General features: G+C 49.3%; 2 protein-coding genes across 4 annotated transcripts; one reads left to right on the top strand and one right to left on the bottom strand.

The window, feature by feature from the left end:
• The first annotated feature begins 500 nt into the window (after positions 1 to 500).
• CCDC32 (coiled-coil domain containing 32) lies at positions 501 to 21,380 on the top strand. 3 transcript variants are annotated; one of them, XM_040969385.1, is made up of 4 exons: positions 501 to 505; positions 12,022 to 12,277; positions 17,498 to 17,654; positions 20,692 to 21,380. In XM_040969385.1, the coding sequence occupies exons 2-4, from the start codon at positions 12,034 to 12,036 to the stop codon at positions 20,846 to 20,848; spliced, it is 558 nt and encodes a 185-aa protein (XP_040825319.1). In that variant the 5' UTR covers positions 501 to 505; positions 12,022 to 12,033; the 3' UTR covers positions 20,849 to 21,380. The 3 variants fall into 3 exon arrangements, with proteins under 3 accessions (XP_040825319.1, XP_040825317.1, XP_040825318.1); XM_040969383.1 differs by lacking the exon at positions 501 to 505 and having other exon boundaries at positions 12,018 to 12,288; positions 17,476 to 17,654; XM_040969384.1 differs by lacking the exon at positions 501 to 505 and having other exon boundaries at positions 12,019 to 12,277.
• On the bottom strand, positions 960 to 6,598 carry RPUSD2 (RNA pseudouridine synthase domain containing 2). The gene is made up of 3 exons (XM_040969382.1): positions 5,988 to 6,598; positions 3,092 to 3,388; positions 960 to 1,953 (listed from the first exon to the last, which is right to left on the bottom strand). The coding sequence occupies exons 1-3, from the start codon at positions 6,507 to 6,509 to the stop codon at positions 1,231 to 1,233; spliced, it is 1,542 nt and encodes a 513-aa protein (XP_040825316.1). The 5' UTR covers positions 6,510 to 6,598; the 3' UTR covers positions 960 to 1,230.
• Positions 21,381 to 21,966: the final 586 nt, after the last annotated feature.

Genomic DNA, 21,966 nt, shown 5'->3' with positions numbered 1-21,966 from the left:
GGCATATAGCAGTGTCGAGGCACACCTAAATAGCAGATTGATGGAATTCTAACTCCTTACAAAGAAATATACTGTTGTGAAAATATGGGAAAAATCAGTTGGGGGTTGCCTGGGGGAAAAGGAATCTCAGACTATACAATTGTAAGATAAAATTCAAAATTTTAAATAAATTTTTCAAAATGCGGTATAAACATACAATGGAATGCTCTGCCACAAAAAAGGAGTGAAGCATTGATGGATGCTACAAACTGGATAAACCTTTAAAATATTGTACTAGGGCCCAGCACGATAGTGTAACGGTTAAAGTCCTTGCCTTGAATGTGCCAGAATCCCATATGGTCGCCGGTTCTAATCCCGGCAGTTCAACTTCCCATCCAGCTCCTTGATTGTGGCCCGGGAAAGCAGTTAAGGACGGCCCAAAGCCTTGGCACCCTGCACCTGCATGGTAGATCTGGAAGAGGCTCTTAGCTCCTGGCTTCAGACTGACTCAGCTCCAGCTGTTGCGGTCACTTGGGGAGTGAATCATCGGATGGAAGATCTTCTCTGTCTCTCCTCCTCTTTGTATATCTGACTTTGCAATATGATACACATGATTTATTTATTTTTATTGGAAAATCAGATATACAGAGAGGAGGAGAGACAGAGGATCATCCATCTGCTGATTCACTCCCCAAGCAGCTACGATGACTGGAGCTGAGCTGATCCGAAGCCAGCTCCTTCCAGGTCTCTCATGTGGGTGCAGAGCCTCAAGGCTTTAGGCTGTTTCTACTGCTTTCCCAGGCCACAAGCAAGGAGTTGGATGGGAAGTGGGACCACTGGGACATGAACTGGCACCCCTATGAGTTCCTGGTGCCTACAAGGCAAGGACTTTAGGTACTAGGCTATCGTGCCAGGACCAAATGTGATGTTTAACACTGTGAATATATTAAATACCACTGAATTACACATCTTCAAGTGGTTAAACTTCATGTTATGTGAAATTTACCTCAGTAGAAGCAAGCAGGTAAAAGAAAAAAAAAAAATCAAACCAGGTATTAGAAAAGGGGATATATATTTAAAAACCAGGAAGTCCCCAAATTCTAGCTGGAGGGACAGGAAGAGGTAGCAAGTGATGAGCCGATTCCTGCAGAACCCAACCCCGTTCCTCCACAGTGCCTGCCCACAGGGCCAGCTCCAGCCCTGAGGCCCACCTGACCCAACCCAAGAAGCAACCCCTCCATGGCTCAGCCCTCAGTCTTCTTGCCAATCATCCTGTGCCCAGGCTGGCATGGGGGAAGAGTACTCAAAGCCTGGCCCTTTGTAACGCAAGGCGTGCAGGAACATGACCAGCTCCCGGGGTGAGGGATCCTGGTGCCGCAACCGGCACTCGGCACACAGTGGGTCTGGCACCTGATCTGCACCATTTGTTGCAGGTACCTCCTCAGGTGTCCAGACCCTTGGCTCTGGATCCTGAGGGGCTGCCACGACTACTTGGTCTGTCTTCGGGGCAGCCGTAGCCAACTTCTGCATGCTTTCCTTGCCCAACTCTGAGGAGGCCGTGAGTGCTGTGGGCAGGTCACTCTCACAGAGATCCAGCACATCCAGGCTCTGTTTTGCCTGATGCTCTGCCACCAGGTCCCGCAGCAGTTCCTCATCTGTCTTGGGGATGTGGCCACCACGGCCCCGAGAGGGACCCCAGATATCTGAGTTGTAGATGGGGTCATTGAGAATGGGGTGGCCCAGGAACTGGAGATGAACTCGAATCTGGTGGGTGCGGCCTGTGAGTGGCCGGCAGCGGACCACGCTGGAGTGACCGTTGTAGCTTAGCCTCTGGAACACTGTCTCACAGGGCTTGCCCTGGGGGTCCACGCGGCACACTCCGACTTTGTAAGACACCACTAAGATGGGCTCCTTGCAGGTCACTTCCTCGGCAGGAAACTCCCCTTCTACTCGACACACATACTCCTTCTCCAGCTACACAGGAGGGAAAAGAGAGAAAGTCAGCACAAAGTCAAAACTCCAAATTCTCTGCTGACAGGCAGGAGTGTACCACTGTCTGACAGAAGAGGAAATCCCGCTCTAACATCTGCTAAATCTGTGATCCAGGGCACATCACTTAACCTCCTTAAATTTTACTAACCTTTCTAGAAAATGTGACATCAGGGGCCTCTCTGTACATCTGACTTACCAATAAAAATAAATCTTAAAAGAAGGTCCAGACTCCTGACTCCCAACTGCAACCTGGCCAAGGATTCGTGGTTGGGGCCTTCTGGAGTGAATCAGTGGATAAAAGTCTGTGTAATTCTGCCATCCAAATAAATAATAAAATACATCTTTCCTTTTTTTTTTTTTTAAAGATCTTATTGAAAGTCAGATATACAGAGAGAAGGAAAAACAGAGAGGAAGATCTTCCATCTATTGATTCACTCCCTAAGTAGCCACAATGGCCAGAGCTGCGCCAATCCAAAGTCAGAAACCAGGAGGCTCCTTTGGGTCTCCCACATGGGTACAGGGTCCCAAGGCTTTAAATCATCCTCCACTGCTTTCCCAGGCCACAAGCAGAGCTGGACGGGAAGTGGAACTGCTGGGATTAGAAGCGGTGCCCATATGGGAATCTGGTACATGCAAGGCGAGGACTCCAACCACTAGGCTACCATGACAGGGCCCCTCAAATACATCATTTTTAAAACAAAATAATAAAGCTCTTACCTCCGAGGGACTATTGTAAGCATTCAGTCACTCAGAATCTGCTGTGCTTAATAAGCCACACACATTCAAATATGCTATCCAAATTCAGAATTACAGGACCACAGCCATCACCCTCACTCCTTTATCCTAAACACTTCCACCTTGCCCAGAACCTCTCCACCAAGCCGGCTCTCTCTACAATCTTGAAAACCTTACCCAGTCTGCCAGTGTCTTAAAATTCAACAGCCAGTGACTCAGACAGGCAACATAAGCCAGCTACAAAGACCAAATAGAAGCTATCTTTGGCATATCAGGTGTTGACCAACTGGAGGGCCCCCTTGAGGTAACAGAACTCCATGAGGCCCTTTTGTCAGAGTACTGGTAAATCCAGGAAGTGGCCTGCAGGACATAACGCCTGGCTCACCTGCCGATCCCGAACCTGCTCGTGAATTCTCTCAGAAACAGCGGCTGTCTTGGCAAACATGAGCACCCCTGATGTGAGGCGGTCAAGCCGGTGCAACGGGTGGAGCTCCTTGAGTTGGTGCTCCTTGCCTAGGATGAAGATGACCGTGTTGTGCCGGAAGCGGCCGCAGGGATGAACAGGGATGGAAGAAGGCTTGTCTACCACCACCATTTCTTCATTCTCAGCCAGTAGGCGAATGGGCTCTGCTGTGACAGGTGGCTCATGCCTGTGTACTGTGTTCCGCAAGAAATCATTGTCCTGTCAAAGACATAGGAACCAGTCAGCCAGCAGACGTGCAATCAGTCAACCTCACACGCAGCTTCCCCCATCCTGCCTGGCGTGAATGGTCACGGCACAGCCAGAACCAGACAAGCAGGGCACATCATATAACCTCATTCTTTAAAACCATGGATACACACACACTAAAAACTTTAATGGTAAAATTAGATTTTTGCTTTTCAATTATTTTTTCCACAATAAAGCAATATATTTTAATCTTTTTAAAAAAAAGTCTTAATTGGTGTCTCTCCCTCCCTTTCGAGAGGCACCCCACCTCCCGGCTTTCTCTCTGTAGGTGTTTTCCCCTGTCCTCGCCCTTCCCTGCCCACCTGGTACCTTCGCAAATAAACTTTTCTGTCTGCAACAGAAAAAAAAAGTCTTAATTTTTAAGAAGGATTTATTTATTTTTATTGGAAAGTCAGATATACAGAAAGCAGGAGAGACAGAGGAGGATCTTCCGTCCACTGATCCACTCCCCAAGTGACCGCAATAGCCAGAGCTGAATTGATCCAAAGCCTGGAGCCAGGAGCCTTCTCTGGGTCTGCCACACGGGTGCAGGGTCCCAAGGTTTTGGGTCATTCTTGACTGCTTTCCCAGGCCACAAGCAGGGAGCTGGATGGGAAGTGGGGCTGCTAGGATTAGAACCGGTGCCCATATGGGATCCAAGGCATATTCAAGGTGAGGACTTAAGCTGCTAGGCCACCATACCGGGCCCTAAAAAGTCTTAATATTTTAAAAAGATTTATTTATTTATTTATTTACTTGGAGGGCAGAATGACAGATCAAGAGGCAGATAGAGAGATCCTCCATCCACTGGTTACTTTCCCAAATACGCCACATTGGCTAGGGCTGGGCCAGGCTCAAATCAAGAGCCGGGATGGTCTCAAGAACTTAGGCCATCTTGTACTGCTTTCTCAGGTGCATCAATGTGAAGATGCATGGGAAGCGGAGCAGTTGGGACTTGAACCAGCACCCATATGAAATGCTGGAGCTATAAGCAGTTTTGTTTGTAGCACCACAGCACCAGTCCCTTCTTAAAAGCTGTTATTAGTCTTGGGGTCAAAGTGATAGTTCAACTGGCTAATCCTCTGCCTGCACAGCATTAGCATCCCATATGGAAACCAGTTTGTGAACCAGGTGCTCTACTTCCAATCCAGCTCCCAACTCATGGCCTGGGGAAGCAGGGAAATCTGACCCAAAGCCTTGGGTCCGTGCACCCACATGGAAGACCTGGAAGAAGCTCCTAGCCCAGGCTTTGGATCGGCTCAGCTCAGCTCCAGCCATTGCAGCTATTTGGGGAGCAACCAGTGCATGGGAGCTCTTTCTCTCTCTCTCTCTCCTTTTCTCTGTAAATCTGCCTAATAAAAATGAACAAATCTTCTAAAAACTTTTATTAGTGTTAATAGATTCAATGTAGTTCACGGATACAATTTTAATATCAAGATTCTTTTCCTCCCCAAGGTTATATGTATTTTAAATTACATTAAAAGTATTTAATTGAAAGGCAGAGTGAAAGAAAATCAGAAACAGAGACAACTTCTACCCATTGGTTCACCCCTCAAATCCCTGCACCAGGCAGGGGCAGACAGAAGCCTACAGTCTGAAAGTCTAGCTAGTTTATCAGAAGTGGCGGGGACCCAATGACTGAGCCATCACCTGCGGCCCCTCAGAAGACCCACAAGCAGGCTGTGAGCAGGAGCTGAGCTGTCTGTTAGCAGACGCTGACACAGGACACATTGGCCCAAGGAATACCTTACCTGCTACCACAAGAAAACCTTCACAAAGCAGTCACCAGTTACAGCATGACTTTGAGCAGACAATACCAGGCCGATGAGTCCAGAGACCTAGGCTCCACAGCTGGCTCTGTCACAGGCTCCCTCAGGGTCCTGGGACAAGTCCCACTGAGGGCAGGCCCTTGCTGCACCTTTCAATATTGGGATGCAAGGAATTCAAACCATCTATTCTCCAAACACTGGATCATCCTGTCTCCCTCACTGTGGCAGCGAGCCAGTGTTACCACACAGGAGTGTCTGGTACTCGTTAGTTGCAATGGAATCTTAAGGGGTTAAGGCAGCAGGCTATACAAGTCTTGGGTCTGTCCCCATCACCTTGCAACTCTGCAACTCCCTAGGCTCAGGCTGAATGGTGAATGGATTGCGTGACAGCTACCCAGAACACAGGATGTGAGGTCCTTAGTGTCCTTCCAGGTATAAAGGAGTAGCAGTAGCTACCCCATAAAGCTGTCATAAGTACACACAACGTTTAACTTTGAATCCAGTACACAGGAGTCACAGACAATATGGGTTACGAAGTAATCCGTGCCCTTGCCACAGCGCATAAAAGGAACAATGAGAATTCCAAGTGTTGCTGCTGTGGCAATCAGGAAGGCGCCTCCAAGACTTCGGGGTGGGCTGTGCAAGCAGACAGGCACGCTGTCCACTTGCGGAGGTGGAGGAGGAAGAAGGGTTGGAAGAAAGACCTAGGTTCAAGTGACAGTGCTTTCGCTTGACCACAGCTGGCCCCAGGACCCCTGTCCCCTGCCCTCGCCGGCCTCTGGCCAACCCCGTGAAGACTCCACCTTGAGCACGATGCTGAGGTCCCGGACTGGCTCCTCGTTGAGGTGCAGGCGGCCCGCCCGGAGCGCTGCCTCGTAGTAAGCCAGGGGCTGGGCTCGGAACTCGGTGCTGAAGACGTGCCGCAAACTGCGGCCCACCCAACGGCCTTTGCAGTAGGTCCGGAAATCAAAGTAATAGGGCTGCACCTTGCGCAGACCGCCCTCCAAGTAGTAGCTGGTCTCTGCGAAGTGCTCGTCGCTGAAGCTCACCCCCGTCCGCCGCTTCTTCGGGGGCGGCACCACGCGCTCCCCGGCGGCGCCCCGACGCTTCTTCCGCTTGCCGGGGCCCAGGGCTGCAGCCGAGGCCTGTTCTCCGCCCTCCGGGGTCTGCTCCCCGTTCCCCGGAGCCGGCACCACGGCCGGCGCCTCCTGCCCCGGGAGCGGGTCGCCCCTAGCGTCCTCACCAGCGGCTCGGTTTTGTTCAGCGGGAGTCCTGAGCCTGCCCGCGGCCGCGGCCTCGGCCTCGACGGACAGTGTTTCTGCCATTCGGCTCCAGAAGCCAACGCAGGACTTGGTAAAGTAACGAGGAAGCAAGTGGAAGGGCCACTGCACCTGAACCCCAAGCCAGCGGCAACCACCCAGCCACATAGCCCCGCCACCGCGGCTGCGAGGTCGCGGGCTGAATACGTCACTCGACACCAGCCAATCAGTGAGGCCCAGAGCCAAGGCGGAGTCTGAGGGGAGGGCGTGAACGAGGGCGTGAATGAGGGAGTGACTTGAATCAAACCAAGTGAGGGCAGGAACCGTGCGCAGAGCCAAATGATCCCATGCGGACACCCTCACACCTGGGGTTACTTGGGGTTGCTCCATATAAAAGCCACACGGTTGCAGGGTGGGTTGGGGGTCGGGGTGAGGTGCGCCAGCTTTCTGTAAGGCCGCGAGTTCGTGTCTTGACTGCTCCACTTCCCATCCAGCTCCCTGCTTATGTGCCTGGGAAAGCAGCAGCAGAAGATGGCTGAAGACCATGTGATGGTGAACCCATGTGGGATACCGGGAAAGAGACTCCTGACTTCGTGTTGGCTCACCTCAGTCATTTTGGCCATTTGGGGAGTGAACCAGCAGATGGAAGATCTTTTTCTGTCTCTGTAAATCTGCCTTGCCAATAAAATCTAAAAATCTTTTTTTAAAAAAAAAAAAAAGGCTGTGGTGGTTCACTGTGTCTTGGAAATGTGGAGACACTTGAAAGGTGCTTTATTCAAACAAATCAACCAGGAAACCCAAATGACAGTTGCTAGATTCTGTAAATTAATGAAAAAAAAAAAAGAAGTGTACATTTAAGAGTAGCTACTATAGTATGTGATGTATCCCACTAAAGCTGTTACAGATGCCTATGTATTTAAAACAGAAGTGATGTTTTTACCTGTTGCACCTGCACAGACTGCCCTGACAGCATGAGAATGAGAGTTCCCATTTGCTTCCCATATGTTCACATCCTTAAATCTGCAAGTGAATAAGTTTCTTAAAAGCAAAATAATGAAACCAGCCCTAGTTAACTTGACTACAGGGGGTTACTGAGGGAATATTAGTGCCTCATAAAATTCACAGGAGAGCTGGAAATAGACCCAGAAAAGCATCAGGTCAAGGAAAACCAAGGTATCTGAGAACAAGCTGCCTGACACCAGCAGGGACACTGGGCTCAAGGATGCTGCACACTTTCACAACTTGTGTCCCCCAAACCTCCCTACACATCTCCAGGCTCAGAACCTAACAGGAGAGCCCCCATCCCCAAGCCTGGTCACATCTCTCAGTCCTCTCTTCCCCAGTGCCTGCAGAGGGAAGAACTGTACTCACTTTAGTTTCTAGAATGGAATTTTTCTAAATAAGGAAGCAGTTAGCTGCTAGGGCGCCAAAAAAGGGACAAGTGTCCAGTCCAGCTCAGGAGACAGCAGTGCTGACAATGTGAATGCTGACTTGGGCATTGTTAGAGAGAGAGAGAGAGAGAGAGAGAGAGAGAGAGAGAGAGAGAGAGTGTGTGTGTGTGTGTGTGTGTGTTAGCTCTCTGGAGAGGCAAAATGAAGGGAAGTCTTTTTTGCAAGTGGTCAGTCTCACCAGTCTACTCGAAGGATTGTAGATGCTACTCCCTGCTGTATGTGGTACCCAAAGCTTGGAAATGGCAAGTGCTGAGAAGCCTCAGGGCCAACTCACTCCTTAGGGCATCAACCTTCCCATTAACTGGAGAACATCAGAGCTGAACTGCTTCAAAGGGAAGATAGCACCTCAGAGGAGAGATGGCACTAGAAGAAATTCACCATGAGGGTGGCACCTTATATAAAAGAACAACATTATCTTTCTTTATTTTATTTTTAAAAATATTTATTTATTTATTGCAAAGACTGCAATAGCTGGTGCTGAGCCAATCTGAAGCCAGGAAGCCAGGAACTTCTTCCAGGTCTCCCACATGGGTGCAGGGTCCCAAGGCTTTGGACCATCCCAGACCAGGATGTTGGATTAGAACTGGCACCCATATGGGATCGTGGCGCATTTGAAGCAAGGACTTTAGCCACTAGGCCATCGTGCTGGGCCCTATCTTTCTTTTTTAAAAATACTTATTTACTTGAAAAGCAGAGATTGTCTATCATCTGGTTCACTCCCCAAATGGCTTCAACAGCTGGTGCCGAGCCAGGAAACAGGAACTTCGTCCCAGCTCCCAGGTAGGTGATGGGGCCCAAATATGTGTCATCTTCTGTTGCTGTATTCCAGTCACATTAGCAGGGAGCTGGCTTGGGAATGGTTTGAGATTATAACCCTTTTTCTGATACAAGTTGCTGGCATCACAGAAAGCTTAATTCACTCTGCCACACACACACCTCCCAAGCAATTTCTGAACATTTTCCAGACCCCGAGTACAGACAGGAACCTCAGAAAGACATTGTCCCTGATGAAAAGCATGGGCTAGCCAAGGAGACATTTACGAGCATGCTGACGTTGAATACACGGCAATGAAACAGTCTGACTAGAGGGCTGTTTGCTGGCTTCCCATGGTTCCCAGGCGGGCAGCCTGGGAGAGGGAGAAATCAATGCATCCAGTTTGAACTGCAGGAATCAGACACATAGGGCATCAGTAAATACTAACTTTTATATTTATAAATAAGTTCAAGTTGTAAACGTAACTCCCTGGGCATTGGGCTATTTGTGCCCACTGGCAATGGCACCCTTATCCAGGGAGTATCGAAATGCCTAGAAATCTAGGGCAAAGAAAACAGCTCAAGTCATGAGGCCAGAGAGTCGCTGGATGAAGTTCTCACAAGCTTATGACAGTGCCTGTTCCTGTGACTTAATTGCTGAGAGGTCGTGGGGACCGCCTGACTGAACGTGCGAGACAAAGCTTCAGAAATTCAGCCTGCCAGTTGGCACTGCGTCCAGTGAGAGAAAGCAAAGAAGCCACCAAAAGAGCTTTACCCAGATAGCAAAGGGGACAAATTTTCAGACAGGTAACTTGCCCCCAGAAAACTGCCAAGGAGGGGAACTTGCTTTGGGAGGGATGAACGGATTCGGGACTAGAACCCCAAGCTTTACACGCCACGAAACCGACCCGTGGGGAGAGAGGGGCGGAATCCCGCATGCCGGACACCCCGTTTCCTGGCAACCACTGCCCCTCCGCCGCTCTCTGCTTTTCACTTTGCCCCGGCCTCCGTTTGACCAATCCACTTACACAACATGGCCGGAGAGGACGGTAATTGGTGGAGTCCTAGGCTCCGTCACTCGGAGTCTCCGCCTCTCCGCGTTTCTTCCTGGCTGACGGCTGCGGAGCAGAGTCTGGCGTCTGCAGTCCGGCGTCTGCAGTCCGGCGTGGGCAGGGGTATGTGGTAGGTGAGGGGGACCTGGGGTACCCAGCCTTTTGTACCCGCCTTGTGGCTTGAGCCCGGAGTAGCGCAGAGGGTGTCAGGGCCCCGATTCGTCTCGCCAAGCCAGTTCTGGAGACAGGAGCGACCGGGGCCTGCGTGGGATCTGGACCCAGGGTGGCCCGCGAGGTTCTGGACGCCCCAAAGCGCGGGGGGCCCGGGGGCTTCCTGTGCGAGCCAGGGGGACGGCTTCAAGTGCCGGTGGACTGTAGCTCCTGGCATCGGCTCACCCAGGGCTGCCCTCACCTGCATCCCTTTTGCTTTGGGCCTGTGCGCCGCCTGGGCTGTCTTTTGGAATCAATTCAGACCTTACCCCAATTTTTGTATCCCTAAAGCCGTTCTTGACGGAAACGTGGACTTATAACCTGTAAAGCCTGTTGAATTAGGACCCCATCCCCACCCTCTGCCCTGTGCATTGTCCTTGCTGCGCAGCCCTGTTTGGAATGCTTTCAGCCTACTCAGAGCATTGGTCCTGGGTAAAAATAAGTATTCGGGAGCGGCGCAGGTCTGCTTTCCAGTTAAGAAATCACGGTTTACCCATACTGTGCTTTTGAGCTAGATACCCTGCTGAGCTTTCATTATCATAGAAAGCGATGGAATTGCCTGCCTTTCAGTGTTGAGTCTCTGACCCTTCAATACGTGGGGTAGACAGCCCGGCGTCTGTGTGAGAAGCTTGGGGTGGGTCTGTGTATTTGGACAGACCCTCTCCAAGCAATGTTTACTGTCTATTCATAGGCATATGGGAGTAATGCAAGCCCGTCAGCATCATATTGAAGGTAGAATTTAACTGGCCAGGGAAGGAGAGAAGCACAGGCTCGTTGCCCACACCGGAACCTTCCTAGAATTGCTTCTGCGCATGCGTGACGTTTAACATTGTAACCATTTTTGTACCTACAGTTTACTGGTACTTACATTGTTATGCCGCCATAATTCACTTATATCTCCAGAAGCTCCTCATTTTACAAATAGAAACTCTGTACCCAATTGCCTTTTCACCCTCCCCTCTGCCTTCGGTGTCCAGCATTCTATTTTCTTAAATGATTTTTGGGCCCGGCGTGATAGCATAGTGGTTAAAGTCCTTGCCTTGAATGTGCCAGAATCCCATATGGGCGCTGGTTCTAATCATGACAGTCCTGCTTCCCATCCAGCTCCCTGCCGATGGCCTGGGAAAAACAGTCGAGGTTAGCCCAAAGACTTGGGACCCTGCACCCTCATGGGAGACCTGGAAGAGGCTCCCGGCTCCTGGCTTGGGATCAGCGCAGCTCCAGCCGTTGGGGTCACATGGGGAGTAAAAAATTGGACGAAAGATCTTCCTCTCTGTCTCTCCTCCTCAGTGTATATCTGGCTTCCCAATTTAAAAAATATATTAAAATTTTATTTTAAAAATTATCTTTTTAATTGGAAAGTTATTTTAAAATTTTTTTTTCTTATACAGAGAGGAGGACAGAGAGGAAAATGTTCCATCTATTGACTCACTCCCCAAACAGCTGCAATGCCAGGAGCGAATCCAAAGCCAGGAGCTGAGCCAATCTGAAGCCAGCAGCCTCCTCCGGATCTCCCATGCAGGTGCAGGGTCCCAAAGCTTTGGGCTGTCCTCAACGGTTTTCCCAGGCCACAAGCAGGGAGCTGAATGGGAAGCGTGGCCGCTGGGATTAGAACCAGCACCCATATGGGATCCTGGCTCATGCAAGGCAAGGACTTTAGCTGGTAGGCTACCACGTTGAGCCCTCCATTTTTCCTTTTTAGAAAATAAGTACTTATTTGTTTGAAACAGAGAGATCTCCCACTCACTGGCTCTCTCCCCAGATGCCTGCAATGACCAGGGCTGGACCAGGTTGAAGGCAAGATCCAGGAATCTATCTGGGTCTGTTAGGTTGGTGGCAGGGACTCCAAACACTTGAGCCATCTTTCACTGCTTTCCCAGGTATACTAGTAGGGAGCCGAATTGGAATTAGAGCAGACAGGACTCGAACCAGTGTCCATATGGCATGCTGGGGTTTTAGGTAGCAGCTTAACTCCGCCCCAGTGCCTGGCCCTATTAAATTTCTTAGGTGCCTATTGTCATTCTTTAGTGTATAAATAAGTACCCAAGTATTGCTGACTTACATTGTATGCTTAAACTCAGCCCCTTCCTAATTGGAGCTTCTGTTTTGTAGCTCCGATTCCAAATGAAAATGTTTGAGAGCATCGACATCTCAGCCACAAGATCTGGCAGGGAACTCTGGGCCGAGATCTGCTCCTGTTTGCCAAATGCGGACCAAGACGATGGGGTCAACAACGCCTTCTCAGACTCCTTTGTGGACTCTTACCCAGGAGGTGAAGGCCAGAGGGAGGCGGCTGACCTGCCGGTGCAGCCAGCTCTGAAGCCCTGGGCCCCACTGCAGGATTCAGAAGCGTACTTGGCATCCCTAGGTAAGTCACGTGTTTCTGACTTCTGTCTTTGTGTCAAAGCTGCTGTTTTAGGGAAAGCATGTTGAAGTTCTTTAATGTCAAACCTCATTTCTTTTCTGTTCACACTACGTGTTCCTGTGAGATGTAATTCTGGGAGACACAGGTTGGTTGTCAAACACTGTCTTACCATACAGAGTTTTTGTCACCTCATGCCTCTGATTGTTTCATTTAAATTCTGCTTTATTTCTGGGCATTATGTGGAATAATCTTGCCTACTACTGCTTTTCTCTAGGAGTATATTCAGATAGCTCAAACGCATTCAGTTTCACACCATCCAGAGCTATCTGTAGCTTCCTATTGGCAGAGTTGGAAACTGTTCCATTTCCTTGATTGTTGGAAATGAGAGCCTGGTAACATACGATGCCTCTGCCTCTTGTTAGCCATTTTATTTTAAAAATGGTTTTTGAGCACCTTTACCATGCCCTGTCCTGTGACCACAGTGTAACCAGGTCTCTGGGAAGACCCCCAGACAGAGGAAAGACACTCAGCAGATTCCATTCTGGAGAGAAAAGGTGTAGTAGTCCAGCGCCGAAGTTGCCATTCTTGGGATCATTGGGCCTTTGGCAAATATCCATGAGACCCACACATGGGTTGCAAAACCAAATCTGGGAATCCGTGTTGTGTGTAGTAGGTTAAGCCACCACCTATGATGCTGGCATCTCATATGGGTGATTTTTTTTTCTAAAGACTTATTTATTTTTATTGGAAAGGCAAATCAGGGTTATGGGGAGGAAGGACAGAGAGATACTCCATCCGCTTGTCCACTCCCCAAATGGCCGCACTGCCCAGAAATGAGCCAATCCAAAGCCAGGAGCCAGGAGCTTCTTCCTGGTCTCCCATGCAGGTGCAGATCCCCAGGCTTTGGCCTGTCCTCTTCTACTTTCCCAGGCCACAAACAGGAATCTGGGTGGGAATTGAAGCAGCCAGGACACGAACTGGTGCCCATATGGGATCCCAGCACTTGCAAGGTGAGGAGTTAGCCATTGAGCCATTGTGCCAGGCCTATAGGTCCTGATTTGAGTCCTGGCTTTTCATTTGCACTCCAGCCATCCACCCCCCACCTATCCCCAAATAATGTGTCCAGGGAAAGCAGCAGCAGATGACACAAGTATTTGGAGCCCTGCTACCCACTTGGGAGACCCAGATGGAGTTCTAGGCTCCTGACTTCCCAGGCCTGGCTGTTAGGGCCAATTAGGAAGTGAGCCTATGGATGGAAGATCTTTTTCTCCTCTTTGTTACTCTTTACCTCTCTATCCATCATTCTGCCTTTCAAATAATAAAATTATATATATATATATATATAAGATTTACTTATTTTTTATTGCAAAGTCAGATATACAGAGAGGAGCAGAGATAGAGAGGAAGATCTTTGTCCGTTGATTTACTCCCCAAGTGCCAAGTGGCTGCAATGACTGGAGCTGTGCTGATCTGAAGCCAGGAGCCTGGAGCCTCTTCCAGATCTCTCAAGGCTTTGGGTAGTCCTTGACTGCTTTCCCAGGCCAAAGCAGAGAACTGGATGGGAAGCAGGATTGGAACTGGTGCCCATGTGGGATCCTGGCACGTTGAAGGTGAGGACTTCAGCCACCAGACTATCATGCTTGACCCAAAGTTATATATATATAATATATATATATATATTAAAAAGAAGTCTTATGTGAGTGTTAAGAAATGCCTCACAAGGAATTTTATGAATGAGATACTAGAAGGAAAAACTTTGAAATAACGTGAGTAACGGATAATGACAAAAGCAGGGGAATAACATGACATTTTTCAGAAACCCATCCAAGACAAGGGTAAGGATGCTTGCAGCTTTGGCTGTGGAGCCAGAACACCTGCTGAATGGTGATAAGCAGTGGCAGGCTGAGACGGCTGAAGAATCAGAATCTAGGGCGTGTTGGTGCCTTATAACCAGGGGTTGGGGGAAACTTCAGGGAAGACTTTGATTCATGAAGACTGATTTGGCAAGTTAAAACTTCAGGAATTGTTCCTAAAGTCAGGGAAGAAGATCATTTATGTATCCTCTGAATAAAAGAGGAGCCACATTGTTGGCTATGGCAGGGCCGGTGGCAGGGTCTGGGAGCCTCTGGCAGAGCCTGGGAGCCTGTGGCAGGGCCCGGGAGCCTGTGGCAGGGCCCGGGAGCCTGAGGCAGGGCCTGGGAGCCTGTGGCAGGGCTTGGGAGCCTGTGGCAGGGCCCGGGAGCCTGTGGCAGGGCCCGGGAGCCTGTGGCAGGGCCCGGGAGCCTGAGGCAGGGCCCGGGAGCCTGAGGCAGGGCCCGGGAGCCTGTGGCAGGGCTTGGGAGCCTGTGGCAGAACCCGGGAGGCCTGTGGCAGGGCCCGGGAGCCTGTGGCAGGGCCCGGGAGCCTGTGGCAGGGCCCGGGAGCCTGTGGCAGGGCCCGGGAGCCTGTGGCAGGGCTTGGGAGCCTGTGGCAGGGCCCTGCCTGAGGCAGGGCCCGGGAGCCTGTGGCAGGGCCTGGGAGCCTGTGGCAGGGCCTGGGAGCCTGTGGCAGGGCCCGGGAGCCTCTGGCAGGGCCTGGGAGCCTGTGGCAGGGCCCGGGAGGCTGTGGCAGGGCCTGGGAGCCTGTGGCAGGGCCTGGGAGCCTGTGGCAGGGCCTGGGAGCCTGTGGCAGGGCCTGGGAGCCTGTGGCAGGGCCTGGGAGCCTGTGGCAGGGCCTGGGAGCCTGTGGCAGGGCCCGGGAGGCTGTGGTGGACAGGTCTGGGTGTGCAGCCACTGTATCTGTCTATACGGCGGTGATCCCAGGAAACAAGCACATCCATGGAGGCAAAGACCTTCCCTTCCCAGAGGAGCACCTTCTGCCATGCCAGCCAAGGCCAAACAACATGATATTTAAGCTTATTTCCAAATAAACTTATCTAAAACAGCAACATCTGCTGCTAAGGTCAATAATGAAAAACTCAGCCAAACATGAGAAAGAAGAGTTTTTCAAGGAGAAAACAAAACTCCTCAAATATTTAACATGGATCAACTGCAGGACTTTGTTTTTCTGTTTTTTCCATGGGTGAGCTCTTGGGTAGAAGTGAGTTTATTATTTTGATCAGTGTTAACTTATGTGATTAAAAAAATGAAAGAAGTGAGGTTAGGGGCCAGGCACAGTAACCTAGTGGCTAAAGTCCTCACCTTGCACGTGCCAGGATCCCATATGGGTGCTGGTTCTAATCCCGACTGTCCATTTCCCATCCGGCTCCCTGCTTGTGGCCTAGAAAGCAGTCAAGGGATGCCCAAACCCTTGGACCCCTGCACCTACGTGGGAGACCTGGAGGAAGTTCCTGGCTTCTAGCTTCCATTCAGCTTTGGCTGTTGTGGCCACTTCGGAGTGAATCATCGTGGAAGATCTTCCTCTCTGTCTCTCCTCTCTGTATATAAACCTTTAAAAAGAAAGAAGGAAGGAAAGAAAGAGAGAGAGAGAGGGAGGAAAGAAGGAAGGAAAGAAAGAAAGAAAGGAAGGAAGGAGGGAAGGAAGGAAGAAAGAAAGTAATTAAGTAAGTAAGTAAGTAAGTCGGGTGGACACAATGGCTCAACTGGCTAATCTACCTGCAAATGCTGACCAATCCAGCTCCCTGCTTGTGGCATGGGAAGGCAGCAGAGGATGGCCCAAAGCCTTGGAGCTCTGCACCTGCATGGGAGACCCTGAATAAGCTCTTGGCTTCTGTTTCTGGATTGGCTTGGCTCCTCCCGTTACAGCCATTTGGGGAGTAAACCAGCGGATGGAAGATCCTTGTCTCTCCTTTTCTCTATAAATCTGCCTTTCCAATTAAATAAGTAAATCTATTTAAAAAAAAAAAAAAAGAAAGTAAGAAATGAAAGGAGTGGGGACAGTGTGGTGTGGTTTGGTGGGTTAAGCTGCAGCTTGCAATGCAGGCATCCCATCTAGACACTGGTTCAATTCCTGGTTGCTCCATTTCCAGTCCAGCTCCCTGCTAATACACGTGGGCAGCAAGCATGAGCTGATCCAAATGCTTGGGTCCCTGTACCCACATGGGAATCCAGATGAAGCCCCTGGCCTTGGTCTGGTACAGCCCTGTGTGCTGCAGCCATTCGGGGAGTAAACCAGGGGATGGAAGATCTCTCTCTTCTTCCCTCTCTTTCATCACTATGCTTTTTCAAATATATTAAATAAATGCTTTTTTTTTTAATAAAAGACACATTGCTAATAATTTTTTTTATTGTTCTGAGCTTTAAGCAAATAAATAAAGCCGTCACTTAGCCAAGTGTTATAGTTGAAAGCAAGACTAAATTATTGGCAGAAGGTAAATGACAGTGTCCCCTCTTTTGTCACAAAGAGAGAAGTCTGTCCAGCAATTATACTTAACCTATAAAGAGGAACCGCTGTTCCCGGAAGTGCTGTGGACCCCTGTGCAGGGACACAGGGCATCTGTGTGTATCCTCAGGATCTAACAGCCAGGCCACAAATTGGAGAACTCGGGGGAAAAAAACAACAAAAAAGCGTGGGAGACTCTTTTTCTTTAATCAAGAATTTAATTCCACCTGAAGAACTTAAAGGTCTCTTATTATTGAATTCTCATCAAGTCAATGACCCAGTGTCTAACGAACCATGGGCTCTCTCATCACTTTCTCTAATTCTTTCTGGTGAAGTTTACAAACCACTTCATTTGCAGTAACAGAAAGAAAAACCATTTACTCCGCAACGAGACTGTTTTCAAGCAGTCAAGAAAGATAGCCTGGCGCGATAGTGTAACAGTTAAAGTCTTTACCTTGAACACGCCAGGATTCTATATGGGTGACAGTTCTAATCCCGGCAGCTCCACTTCCCATTCAGCTCCCTGCTTGTGGCCTGGGAAAGCGGTTGAGGAAGGCAAAAGGCTTGGAACCCTGCACCCGCGTGAGAGACCCAGAAGAAGCTCCTGGCTCCTGGCTTCAGATTGGCTCAGCTCCGGCCATTGCAGCCACTTGGGGAGTGAATTATGGACAGAAGATCTTCCTCTCTGTCTCTCCTCCTCTTGTATATCTACCTTTCCAAATAAAATAATAAATAAATAAATCTTAAAAAAAAAAAAGAAAGAAGATTGTCCACTGTCTGCACAGCTGTCCTTTAACAGAGAGCCCTTTTGCAGGGGGATGGGTGAGCTCACTAGCAATTATGAGACATTTTAAGTTGGCCCTTTTTTTGTTGTTGTTAAGCTCTACTTTTTCTTTTCTTTAGAGAAGAAACTGAGGAGAATCAAAGGCTTAAACCAGGAAGTGACTTCGAAGGACATGCTTCGAACCCTTGCCCAAGCCAAGAAGGAGTGCTGGGATCGCTTCCTCCAGGAGAAGTTGGCATCCGAGTTTTTTGTGGATGGATCGGATTCTGAGGAGAGGTACTTTGTCCCCAGCCCAGTTCCAGGTGCCAGCCCTCTTTGCTGAGGGCACTTCTCTTTCCCGGAGGATTCAGAAAAAGTGGCATCACTGTCCTCAGATTAGGTGTCAACATCAGCTCTTCTGAACGGGAGTGGTCTTGGTATAAGGTTGCTCTGTTTACTCTCGGCCCAGCAGATTCCCGAGAAGGAGCACTTTTTGCCCAAAAGCAAATGCCCCGCAAATGTTGGTCACAGACTGAGTAGAGTTGAAGACAAAACCATTGTCTTTGCTTTTTTGAAAGTGTTATCCATTTGATTATTAGAGAGATGGAGATGAAGAATTCCCATCTGCTGGTTCACTACCAAAAGGTAAACAGTAAAAACAGGAGGGGCCACGCCAGCAGGAGGGACTTGCTGCAGCTCTCCCACAGAAGTGGCAGGAGCTCATGGCTGGAGCCCGCAGCACTGCCTCCCAGGTCCTGCCCTAGCAGGAGGCTGGAATCCAGAGCTGGAGATGAGAATCAAACCCAGGACACAGTCATGTTAACTGCTAGGCCGAACTGGGGCCACTGCCTTTGAAAGAAAGCAACACAGTGGAGAAAGTAGCAAGAACCCCACAACTGGCTCTGGGTCTCCTTAGTTCGAAATCTCCGCTGTCTTATGGAGTTTCTGCCATAATTAAGCCACTCAATAAATGTATGTAGACTAAAGGGATGCTTTTATTAAACACCTGTAGTGTGATGGGAGTGGGAGTAGGATGTTTTTGATCCATTTTTTTGTTATTTCCTTAGAACTGGTTGAGGAGGAACCGGCGTGGTGACCTAGCGGCTTAGGTCCTCGCCTTGAACACACTGGGATCCCATATGGGTGCCAGTTCTAATCCTGGCAGTCCTGTTTCCCATCCAGCTCCCTGCTTGTGGCCTGGGAAAGCAGTGGAGGACAGCCCAAACCCTTGGGACCCTGCACTTGTGTGGGAGACCCAGAGGTGGCTCTTGGCTGCTGGCTTCAGATAGGTGCAGCTCCAGCCGTTGCAGCCACTTGGGGAGTGAATCAATGGATGGGAAATCTTCCTGTTTCTCCTCCTCTCTATCCATCTGACTTTGCAATAAAAATAAATCTTAAAAAAAAAAAAAGACCTGGTTGAGGAGAGATAACATTTACAATGTTACTTCAAAAGATTTATGGGAAAATGAAACTAAAAGACAAGTCAGAGTAGGCATTTAACTTGGCTGTTAAGATGCCAGTCAAGATAAATAAATCTAAAAAAAAAAAAAAAGAAAGAAAGAAATCAGATCAGCGTGCTTCTCTGTATTTATCCAGACCAAATGATGATGTTTCTCCCTCTGTACAGAAATGATCTGAACATTCTGTAGGAAGAGTGTGTTGGGAGGTAGTGAGGGTGACAGGTCCACGTCACCCTAGTTTCCCCTGAGCTGTGGACATGAGAGTCAGTTATTCCTCTCGCTACCCTCAGGTTTGGATGGGCTCCCAGGATGAGTACCAGAAGATGATAGCTACACGTGTATTTTTTAAAAAGATTTACTTATTTTTTATTGCACAGTCATATATGAGAGGAGGAGAGACAGAGAGGAAGATCTTCCGTCCAATAATTCACTCCTCAAACGACCACAACAGCCGGTGCTGCGCCAATCCGAGGCCAGGAGCCTCATCTGGGTATCCCATGTGGGTGCAGGGTCCCAAGGCTTTGGGTCGTCCTTGACTGCTTTCCCAGGCCACAAACAGTGGAACTGGATGGGGAAGTGGAGCATCCGGCGGTAGGGAAGCTGCCGGGATTAGAACCTGTACCCACATGGGATCCTGGCACATTCAAGGCGAGGAGTTTAGCCACTAGGCCACAGCACCGGGCCCATGTATTTTTTTTTTAAGATTTATTTTTTTATTGGAAAGGCAGACTTAACAAAGAAAAGATCACTCCCCAAGTGGCTGCAATGATCATAGCTGAACTGATCTGAAACTAGAAGCCAGGAACTTCCTCCAGGTCTCCCATGTGAGTGCAAGGTCCCAAGGCTTTGGGCATCCCTTGACTGCTTTCTAGGCCACAAGCAGGGAGCTGGATGGGAGGCGGGGCCAGCTGGGATATGAACCAGTGCCCATCTGGGGTCCCAGTGCATGCAAGGTGAGGATTAATTCACCAGGCTATTGTGCTAGATCCAACGTGTGTATTTTCAAAGTCCTGGTTAGAAGCAGTAGACTTATGTGTGAATTCCTGTTTGTGGTCACCAGGTATGCTTTTGGCCAGGAAGAAATTCAGCTCTCCGAAACAAACAGTTCTCTTGCTGGCCGACAGCTAAAATGTGCTCTTGTGGTCAAGACTTTGTGCTATTAAACAATGTAACATGAGATTTACATTAGTTTGGCCAGTTGTGTTTTTTTTATGATGAATGTCTAATAGCCTTAGGGTTTAGGATCTGGGGTACTGAGGAAAGGGGACCATGAGCCTAATAGTCACATAAACAAAAAGAGAATCTTCTGGCACAGTGGCCATTCCTTTGTGGGGGACCTTTGCTACTCAGCTGTTTCTGTTGTGAGGAACTTGCTACGGGATGGAATAAGTAAGCAACCGTCTGAAAAATCCAAACCAAAGTAAACCAAAGCCCAGTGAGCGCAGAGGAGTGCCACCAGTGTGACGGGATTTCTCAGGCATAAGAGACTGAAAGCTTTTCAGGTTTCAGCCTTACTAATCATTTGGGATTTATGTGAGTATTTTCTGGACAGATTCTTTCCTCTGCAGTTTTAAGGGGTGAAAAAAAAGGACAGAAGCATAGAACTCTTGAACTGTTCTCAGCAGGCCTTCAGAAGCTTTGCCTCCCAAGGGGGCAGGCGCTTCTTATGGCCAAAGAACCCACTAGGGGCGTAAATTATGCCATAGAACTGCCAAAACACACAGCTGCCCCAGGACCTCATGTCAGAAGTGAAAAATAATTGTAGGAGACCGTGGGCGGTGGGTGGGGATGCAGGGTTTGAGGAAAGGAGATCATGATTAAGTAACTAACAAGCAAGGTCTGATCCAGCCACTCTTTCTTCTGCTCTTTTGCAGCACCCTGGAACATTTCAAGAGGTGGCTGCAGCCAGATAAAGTAGCCATCAGCACGGAGGAGGTCCAGTGTCTCATACCTCCTGAATCACAGGTTGAGAAGCCAGCTGCCGGAGACGAGCCAGAACCCGGGGACAAGTCAGTGGCAGCAGAACAGTAAATCACACTCACTCATTCACACACAAACACACACACACACACACACACGCCACTACCGCCAGCCACCCCTCTGAGCAGCTGTTTCAGGCTGGAGGGGACTGTGGAACTCAGAGGCAGCAGCCAGGAAGAGGGAGAGAGAAAGCCCAGGCTGCCCCTCGCAAAGCCAGCAGCTGCAAGCCCCTTGTGCTTGCTTGGAGCTGTCGGTGTGACTGTCCTGGATGAAGTAGCTGACCCACAGTGTGCTAATGCAGAAGGCTGCCTTCCTCTGTCTTCCAGCTCGACAGAGCCCTGTGGCTGCAGCTTTCAAGTCTGGAAAGGCACGAATGAAGGACGAAGTGTGAAATTGTTTGGAGAAGCAGACGCCCTTGTGTGTTACAGATATGTGAGCCAGGCTTTCTCTTGCCTCATCTGGACGTTCACGCCTGTGCCCCAAGCATTCCCTTGGGACATTGTCAGGGATGAGTGGGACAAAGGAAGGGATCTAAGTCCTGTATGTGGCTTCTGTCTAAAGTCTGTAATAAATACAAAGACTCTAGGGAAAGAGGCTGGACGTTTCCTCTGTCTGACTTGTTCTTAATGGAGAACATGGGTGAAAGAAATGGGGGAATGTGGACACTTACGTCTGTTTTTGTTTTTTTTTTTTTTTTCCAGTTTTATTTCATGTTTCTTCCCCAACTTCTTCCTGCACCAGGTTCCAAATTAGTTTTGTAAATGTGGCTTAGTGTGTGCCACTCCCTAGTGGCTCATGCTTTCCTGGCCAAGCCCAGGCTTCCCTCCTGGCTATCATGTTTTCATGCAGCGTGTGGTGTTCACATTAAACCTTCTCATTACGACAGCGTGTGTGTGGTTACGCAGACCCAGGTCCTCCAAGAGGGGTGCTGCCACATAGAGGAGCTGGAGACTTCAGCTTCCTGTTTTAGTGTGTGTGTTTAAATATTTAATTGAGAGGCAGAGAGAAACAGCTTTCCTATTTGCTTGTTCACTTCCCAAATTCCTGTAACAACCAGGGCTGAAGCCAGGAGCCAGGAATTCAATTCTTATTTCCTGCATGGAAAACCAATGGCTCAGGCAGCTGCATCTACCAGTATGTGCAGTGGCAGGTGCAAGAGGCGAACAGAA

This window comes from Ochotona curzoniae, unplaced genomic scaffold (assembly GCF_017591425.1).
Source record: "Ochotona curzoniae isolate NIBS_2020 unplaced genomic scaffold, NIBS_Ocur_1.0 scaffold_4701, whole genome shotgun sequence".
NCBI lineage: Eukaryota > Metazoa > Chordata > Mammalia > Lagomorpha > Ochotonidae > Ochotona > Ochotona curzoniae.
Note: the sequence above shows the minus strand (reverse complement) of the source record. Positions and strands in the feature narration are given on the sequence as shown.

What these genes read in the sequence shown, in the direction of transcription:
- RPUSD2 (XM_040969382.1), bottom strand. Translation starts at nt 6,509, where the DNA reads ATGGCAGAAACACTGTCCGTCGAGGCCGAGGCCGCGGCCGCGGGCAGG. An exon ending in ACCTCAGCATCGTGCTCAAG is followed by an intron (nt 3,389 to 5,987) that starts GTGGAGTCTTCA and finishes TGTCTTTGACAG; the next exon opens with GACAATGATTTCTTGCGGAA. An exon ending in AGCAGGTTCGGGATCGGCAG is followed by an intron (nt 1,954 to 3,091) that starts GTGAGCCAGGCG and finishes CCTCCTGTGTAG; the next exon opens with CTGGAGAAGGAGTATGTGTG.
- CCDC32 (XM_040969383.1), top strand. Translation starts at nt 12,034, where the DNA reads ATGAAAATGTTTGAGAGCATCGACATCTCAGCCACAAGATCTGGCAGG. An exon ending in CATCCCTAGGTAAGTCACGT is followed by an intron (nt 12,289 to 17,475) that starts GTTTCTGACTTC and finishes GTTGTTGTTAAG; the next exon opens with CTCTACTTTTTCTTTTCTTT. An exon ending in GGATCGGATTCTGAGGAGAG is followed by an intron (nt 17,655 to 20,691) that starts GTACTTTGTCCC and finishes GCTCTTTTGCAG; the next exon opens with CACCCTGGAACATTTCAAGA.